At 43.2% G+C, this 7,832-nt stretch overlaps 1 protein-coding gene across 2 annotated transcripts in view; it reads left to right on the forward strand.

Annotated features, from left to right (window-relative positions):
- Positions 1 to 71: 71 nt before the first annotated feature.
- Positions 72 to 7,832, forward strand: part of acadvl (acyl-CoA dehydrogenase very long chain) — a 13,920-nt gene continuing 6,159 nt past the window's right edge. Inside the window, exons 1-17 of one of the 2 annotated variants that reach the window (XM_029454472.1) lie at positions 72 to 209; positions 433 to 528; positions 647 to 716; positions 1,452 to 1,523; positions 1,804 to 1,876; positions 1,969 to 2,033; positions 2,130 to 2,264; positions 2,390 to 2,534; positions 2,914 to 3,043; positions 3,194 to 3,319; positions 3,485 to 3,683; positions 4,255 to 4,359; positions 4,537 to 4,623; positions 4,790 to 4,852; positions 6,159 to 6,260; positions 6,761 to 6,858; positions 7,637 to 7,709. In XM_029454472.1, the coding sequence (XP_029310332.1) occupies positions 455 to 528; positions 647 to 716; positions 1,452 to 1,523; positions 1,804 to 1,876; positions 1,969 to 2,033; positions 2,130 to 2,264; positions 2,390 to 2,534; positions 2,914 to 3,043; positions 3,194 to 3,319; positions 3,485 to 3,683; positions 4,255 to 4,359; positions 4,537 to 4,623; positions 4,790 to 4,852; positions 6,159 to 6,260; positions 6,761 to 6,858; positions 7,637 to 7,709 (1,617 nt within the window). In that variant the 5' untranslated portion in view covers positions 72 to 209; positions 433 to 454. The remainder of the gene's footprint in view (positions 210 to 432; positions 529 to 646; positions 717 to 1,451; positions 1,524 to 1,803; positions 1,877 to 1,968; positions 2,034 to 2,129; positions 2,265 to 2,389; positions 2,535 to 2,913; positions 3,044 to 3,193; positions 3,320 to 3,484; positions 3,684 to 4,254; positions 4,360 to 4,536; positions 4,624 to 4,789; positions 4,853 to 6,158; positions 6,261 to 6,760; positions 6,859 to 7,636; positions 7,710 to 7,832) is intronic. The other variant, XM_029454473.1, reaches the window with a different exon arrangement.

Raw genomic sequence — 7,832 nt, forward strand, 5'->3', positions numbered from 1 at the left:
CCTTAAGAAGTTTCTGCTGCTTGCTAATTCATACTGCTCAGTCTCGGTCATTCGATACTGTAAAACTACATGTCCCATGAAGCACCGCGGCGAGACAACATCCGTGGAGCAACGCTTCAAAGATAGAAAATCTGGTAACTAGTGGGTCATTAGGCAACTGACGGCTTCTAGGCGGACGCAACGGACGTGTCATAATATAACTTATACAGGTGTGTACATTTGTTTTATTTATTTTTGATGGAAGGACAATTATTTTAACTGAGTTTTGCTTTTAGTTAAAACTGGCCAAGTTACAAAACAAACCAACGTTGTTACGTAGCTGCTAGCTACGGAGCTGTTAGCTATCCTTGTTTTCTTGCCTTCGTTTGATAATATGTAAAAGTGTTATTTAGCTAATTACGGCGTTTTTTTGGTTTCCCCCCCTTTTTTTAGAACAAGAACAACAAGAGCAATCATGCTGCTTCGTAAAGTGAGCCAGTCATCCGCACTTTGCGGCTCCATTCTTAGGATTCCTCCGGTGCTATCTGGGTAGGTAACGTTAATGTGTAAAGTTTGTTCTAACACAACGTGTCTGGATGAAGATAACATTTAGCTTGAAGGAAAAAAGAGAGTTAAAGTCACCTATCATTTCATTTCTGGACTACAGAGGTCAGCGTCATGCCGGGGCTGTGGTTGCTGTGCAAAACGCCCGTCTCTACGCTTCTCAAACTGCAGAGGTAACTTTACATTATTATACATGTTTATTCACACTTTTTCAGCTTTTGTACGATATTTGTGGACTCCGTTTGTTGTCCCTATATGGCCTAATGCTGTGTGTTTCCATAACGTTGGTCTCCCCCCCCTCCCACTGGAAGTGGGGGAAAGTTCGCCGGTCACGTGACTGTATATATGTTATAATGGTGGCACTGCTGTCCAGACCAGGACAGTTACAGAGAAGATATCGTTCATGTTGTGCTTCTCATTGCTGCATATACATTAAAGAAACATAAACAACACAATCCTTTAGTCTTACAATATGTAGCAGTTGAAGTTTCTTAGTTTCCAGAAGAGTGTTTGTCCGCAAGTAGTAACATTTTCAATATAGTTTAGAGTTAATATTTGGTGATTTACAAACAATGCACATTTTAGCTTATATTTTAGCATATATATATATATATATATATATATATATATATATATATATATATATATATATATATATATATATATACACACACTGCCCAATGCAACAGCCATGTAATAAATCCTATCATTCTCTATTTGAAAACAAATCAGTACAGTATGTACAGTACTCCTGCTGCTCGGTGACTCAGCTGACTGGATGTGCCCTTGGCATCACCTTTTACCCAATTGGCATTTGAGATCCGCCCTTTGTGTGTCTTGCCGATTAGTTGAACTGTTCCAGCGCTCGTTCTCTGTTCTCTCCAATCTGTTTTGTTGTTTCTCTTCAGGCGGTGCTGGATAAGCAAGCAGCAGTGGGTAGTGATGCTGCCATTAAAGTGGAAAAGAAGACCATTGCTGTTGTATGTTAAGTCTCTTATAGCTATTATTCTGAAATGATTACATTTGAAGTCATGTCATTATTCTCCTTTTTTTGTTTTCCTGAATTCCTTTTTAAAACTGTATTTGAGCGGTTTCCATTTGCCTTGTTTGGTACACATAAACAGTATCAATATACTTAACACGACACGGCAAGTTATAGAGTTTTAGACCAGTTTGACGCACGATGGAGCTGCTTTTTATGAATGGGTCCGTTTGGATACTTGTTGCTTTACTATCTTTTGACTTTTCAACATTCCACAGGAATCCAAATCGTTTGCTGTCAACATTTTCAAGGGGCAGATCGCGACTGCCCAAGTGTTCCCCTACCCCTCAGGTAAATCAGAGGCCATTATGTTGATATTTCAAACATCGCCGACATTTCATTGAAAAGTTGTCGTATTGAAACAACGTTTGTGTGTGCCGTAGTCCTGAACGATGAGCAGGAGCAGTTTCTCAGAGAGCTCGTGGGGCCTGTCAGCAAATTCTTTGAGGTAATTTCAAATCTTTTTGCGCTGAGGGATTTTCAACCTCCTCTCCATCCCTCTTACTCGTCCCTCACCCTCCGTGTTTCTGCTTCCTTTGGGCAGGAGGTGAATGATCCTGCCAAGAACGATGCCTTGGAGAAGGTAGAAGATCACACCATGGAGGGCCTGAAGGAGATGGGTGCCTTCGGCTTGCAGGTGCCAGCGGAACTTGGCGGCCTCGGCCTTACAAACACACAGGTACATCTGCTTAAATACTTTTAACGATGTTTACTCTATAACGGATACAAATGAGTAAACATTGTAAAGTGGCTGAGGAAACATGCAAATGCAACAAGTCTTATGTGATAATCTTCTTCCCACAGTATGGCAGGCTGGTTCAGATTGTTGGCACTCATGACCTGGGCGTTGGCATCACTCTGGGTGCCCACCAGTCCATCGGCTTCAAGGGCATTCTGCTCTTTGGGAATCCAGCCCAGAAGGAGAAGTACCTGCCTAAGCTTGCCTCAGGTAAGAATTATAAAAGCATTATAGTAGCACAGTTTGGAGAGAGGGGAAGAGAAGTGCACGTAACGTAATGTTAATAACTTACAGAAACATATAGTGATATTTTCTAGCAAGCTTACCTGAACCAGCCCGACCCCTGTGGGTCAACCTGCGGGTTTGTAAGGCGACTTCTACGCATAGTACAATACAAATAATCTAGGTATAGCCTCGTCTTTATCTGCAACTGTTCAGAAATACGGGGTTTAAAAAAGAATGAATGGACATGTAGCGTTTGAGTTTTGGTGTTATGAATAAAGATTCAAACTGTCTGGTACATAAATGAATTAAGGAAGAATGTAGAACTGCTAAATGATTGACACGGCACGTGTGTTTGTCCCTCCAGGTGAGACTCTAGCCGCCTTCTGCCTCACCGAACCGGCCAGCGGCTCTGATGCCGCCTCCATCAAGACCACAGCTGTCCAGTCCCCCTGCGGACAATTCTTCACTCTTAATGGAAGCAAGATCTGGATCAGGTGAGGACGCAGTAGTAGTGAATCAGAATTATTTTTATTTTATTTTCACCACAAGGGGGCGGCATTGTGCCGTACAGTACCGATGTGTAATGGCTCCAAGTTGCTTGTGTCTTTTCCTAAACTGATGCCCCCTTTTTTCTCTCTCATCAGCAACGGAGGTCTGGCTGAGATCTTCACAGTGTTCGCCAAGGTCCCTGTGAAGGATCCCAAGACTGGGGAGATGAAGGACAAGATGTCGGCCTTCATCGTGGAGAGGAGCTTTGGAGGAGTGACACAGTGAGCACACCTTTCTCTAAGACTTCATTGTCTTAATCACTCCACTCCATGACACGGCGTTGATGTTTCTGAGCTAGGGTTTAGTGTTTTTCATTGAACAGTAGCGTTCAGAAGTTGGAATTTGAACTAGAAATCTTAAATCCCCCCCCCTCGTCTTCTTCACAGCGGCCCTCCAGAGAAGAAAATGGGCATCAAGGCGTCCAACACAGCCGAGGTCTACTACGATAATGTTCGCGTGCCAGCCGACTGCTTGCTGGGCGAGGTGGGTGAAGGTTTCAAGGTGGCCATGAACATCCTGAATAACGGGCGCTTTGGCATGGCGGCCGCCCTCTCCGGCACCATGAAGGGAGTCCTCTCCAAAGCTGTGAGTATAATAAATAAATAAATGTACGGGTGAAAGTGTCTTTATAATTTAGAACCAAGAGATTTCCACATGTGTTGTTGTATTTCCCCATCGGCTTGCATTGCTTTCACTTGTGTTGTCTTCGTAACACCCCCGCTTTCAATCGTGTCTCTCCTTCGTTGCGGGTTTGTGGGAAATTCCCCTCCCTGTGTAGTTCACTGTGGCTTCTGCCATGCAACTTCCTGCTGAGGTTACAAGCGCTGAAGATCCAAATGTGCTCTGATCACGGCTCTTCTTATTCTCAAACATTCACATTTTTCTTGACTGACTATGTAACAAAATATGTGAGAGAAGAGGATGTGTGTGTTCACATGTTTAGAGAAATGAAACATTAACATGTATAAACTCCACACCTCCTCACCTTAAGTTGCTCTCCCTTCAGATCGACCAAAACTTCCTCTTTTTATGCACAAAAACTAGACGGCGACAATATTTTCACTCCAAAATAGGCTGCTTAAAAAGTGCAGTTCCAGTCTTGAAGCATTGAAAGGAAGCATCCATAGGTGACCGGTCGTTTCCCTCTCTTCATCAGGTGGATCACGCCGCCAACAGAACCCAGTTTGGGAACAAGATTCACAACTACGGAGCCATCCAGGAGAAGATCGCTCGCATGGCCATGCTGCAATATGTGACTGAGGTCGGTCGACGCAACAATGAATTTTCTACCCGCACCACAGTCTGATTCACATTCATCTCCGCTGTTAAGGCACTAAGATATGTCATTTAAGCCGTTAATTTAAGATGTTTTAAAGCGCAAAACCTGCAACAAATGTCATAAATTCATGCTGACATGACTACGTGTGTCTTTTTGCAGTCAATGGCCTACATGATCAGCGGCAACATGGACAGCGGAGCGACTGAATTCCAGATAGAAGCTGCCATCAGCAAGATCTTTGCCTCTGTAAGATTTGAAATGAAACGATATGTTCTGGTAACCAGGGAGCCTTTTTGTTTTAGAAGAGTTAAGAGTTAGACATCTGCGCTTGTTTGCTATTTTGTATTTGTGTGTTTTGTTACAGCAACAGCTCAATAGCATCTGTGTGTTTTGTTGTTTCTTATTGTTGTAGGAAGCAGCGTGGACCGTGACTGACGAGTGCATTCAGGTTATGGGCGGCATGGGTTTCATGAAGGTGAGCGCTCTGGCCACATCCTGTTTCATACAAACCCAGACCACTGAGAAGCTGCACGGGACAAATAGATTCAAGCTTTTTTTAATAGTGTATTAGATACCCGCCTCTTCCAGTCTTCGTGTGTGACTCGGAAGACGCCATATAATTGCAAATCCCAATTTTTGTACATTGAAGAGCATACAGTTCACATTTTTTTTAAACATCTGTTCAAACATGCAGAATTAACTGAGGCTTCCTGGCATTATTTATTGACTGGGAACTTTCTTTTTTTTATTATTTATTTACTCCCTCACTCTATGTACACTATATGAGCATGATACCAAGCCTCTATTTGCAGTTGTCCTTAGCTTAACCCTGTCATATTTACCTAACATCTCATTTCTACATCAGCGCTGCAGGGACCAGTAATAACATGGTTTGTGTTCTTAATGCACATATCAGTGAACACATCAGCAGGAGTGATGTAAGCTTCCAAACAGCCACTGCACATTTATTTAATTAGTTAAGGAAGAAGTCACACATATATCACCGGTGTGGTCTCGAGTCACAACTCAAGGCGCCACATGGATGTTTTCTTCATGAAGCACAGCCGAAGATAAGAGGGCCACGTCAAGTTGTATAAACAATAACGTTGCTTTGATTAAAAAAAAAAACACACATGATGCCACAGGCCGCCGCTCTAAAAGACGTGCCTCTCGTTAACACTGGAACGTTTTGCCCAGTCATGGAAAAACACTTTAAAGCACAAACTGCAGAGGCGGCAATCTTGGTGCGCGCTTCACAAATCTACTCGTTCATACAAGTGAATTGTGAAAAATGTCGTTATAAGCTGTTCAAAAACATTCATCGCTAGACTTTTGATCAGTTCCGCTCACATTTTGACTGGGTTTCATTTTCACAGAGGAAGTGAAGTCAGAAGTGTCTCCTGTTCATTTCTATTTCTGCCCTTCTGGAACGAGTAGATCGTCTGCAAGCTTAAATTATGAACAGAAAGTTGCACAGGCTGAATTCAAGAAGACAGAAATGAATATAGACGGTCTCTGTTCCTGTTTTTAACTTTCTTTGTGAGAAGCTAACATCAACATGTGTTGTATGTGTGAGATATGATAAGGTATGACCCACAGCTCATGTGGTAGCTTAATATTCAGATGCAATCGTGTTGCTTTCCAGTGACTAATATTCTAAGAAAAGTTCAAATCAGTGCATTTGCGATAGTAAAAATGATGATTGTTGCAGCTTTATTAAGAAAATAGCCTGTACTCTTCACTGTGCAGTAGATTACAAGTCGACGGTCTTAATGTTTCAGGACTGCGGAGTGGAGAGAGTGATGAGGGACCTGAGAATCTTTCGAATCTTCGAGGGCACCAACGACATCCTGAGACTCTTCGTGGCCCTCAATGGCTTCCAGGTAACATGAAACCTCTTTGTCTTATTAGACTCGGCTGTGGTGATCTGATGTCTGTGTGGAAAAGTACAGACGCTCTGTAGAGAGGAAGTGATTTCTGCTGAGTGAAGCAACTTCCTTGTACTTACTTTACACCCAGGATTCCAACTTCTTAAACACACAGTGCCTTCGTCTTCTTAAAGTAACACAGACGTCTGTATCCCTGTCGGTGTCTACTTCCCGGAGGAGCGCGCCAGTTCACTATAATGTCGCCTGTCATTTTAAATCATCTGACAAGTCCAGAACATATCATAAAGCCCCTTAAAAATCCTAAAGGAAGGCATCTTTAGGTAGAAGAGTATAAACCTAAGAGAGTAAACATCTTTGTGACTGTCCGAAGGTAATGTGTTCGTGAAGGATCCCGTCCCTCGTCGTAAGAATCTGTTAGCGAGAATGGGGTTTTCAGGACGTTTTAAGCGTTGACTGTGATAAATGGTTCGTGTCCCTTCTCCGCTTCCCTCCAGAGCGCTGGTGCCCAGTTGAAGGGTTTACAGAAGGCCCTGAAGAACCCCCTTGGCAACGCTGGGCTGCTCGCAGGAGAATTAACCAAGAGAGCCAAAAGGTTGGTAAAGAAAACCACAGACTTCACACTTTCGGTGTCCTCCTGTCTGGGCGACGTGCCGCTCTAAACCGCTGTAGCCGACGGTGGGGGATTAGGACTTCCCTTCCGTCACCTGTCGCAGCTGACGTCCGTGCAGAAACGGCTAATTCGTTAGCTCCTTAGCTGACGGTAGTTAAATGGAATGCTTTTTTTATACGGCACATGCCAGCATTCACCCATTCACACACATTCATGCCGAGTCAGAGGCTACGTTACGCACAAGGTGCCGCCTGCTCATCAGTAATGATAAACATTCACGCACCTTTTTTGGGTTCAGCATCTGAGGAACCGAACACTGACCCTCGGACAGGTAGACGTCCACTCTACCTCCTTACCGCAGCCACGGGAGTTGTACTTCCTTTGAGTAAAACTGAATACAATGTATTTTATTATCTATTTCCTCCTTGAAGGAACGGCAAAGTGAAAATGGATTCCGTGCATTAGGACAGTGCCAGCACACACACACACACACATCACATTTTATATCGTACAACAAAACGTTAAAGTCTCTTAAACTTGTGTTAACCACAGACCTGATTCAGGCATCTAACCAAACAAACCATTAACCTTGAGAACCGGAAAATGCTAACTCGTGGGTTTTAGGACTCATTCCTGCACCACTATAATGGTTTCCGTCTAAACGCTTCACAGCAGTGCTTGTTGCAGAGCAGATCAGGGTGTTTGCACTCCTCGGCCATGTTTGATATAACAACATAATATTGTCCTGTTGTGTTTGCAGAAAGGCAGGCTTTAGCACAGGCCTGACACTGCATGGAGCTGTGCATCCTGAGCTGGCACAGAGTGGTCAACTGGTAGGTTTTCTTTTAATGTAATACATTTTCCATTGTAGGCATTTATTTCAGACTTTTTCTTCTCGATATGATACGGGACTTTTCTGCTTTTTTGTTTCCTTTTTTAATAATTCATTAACATTT

The sequence above is a fragment of the Cottoperca gobio genome, chromosome 18, assembly GCF_900634415.1.
Source record: "Cottoperca gobio chromosome 18, fCotGob3.1, whole genome shotgun sequence".
Taxonomy (NCBI): Eukaryota; Metazoa; Chordata; class Actinopteri; order Perciformes; family Bovichtidae; genus Cottoperca; species Cottoperca gobio.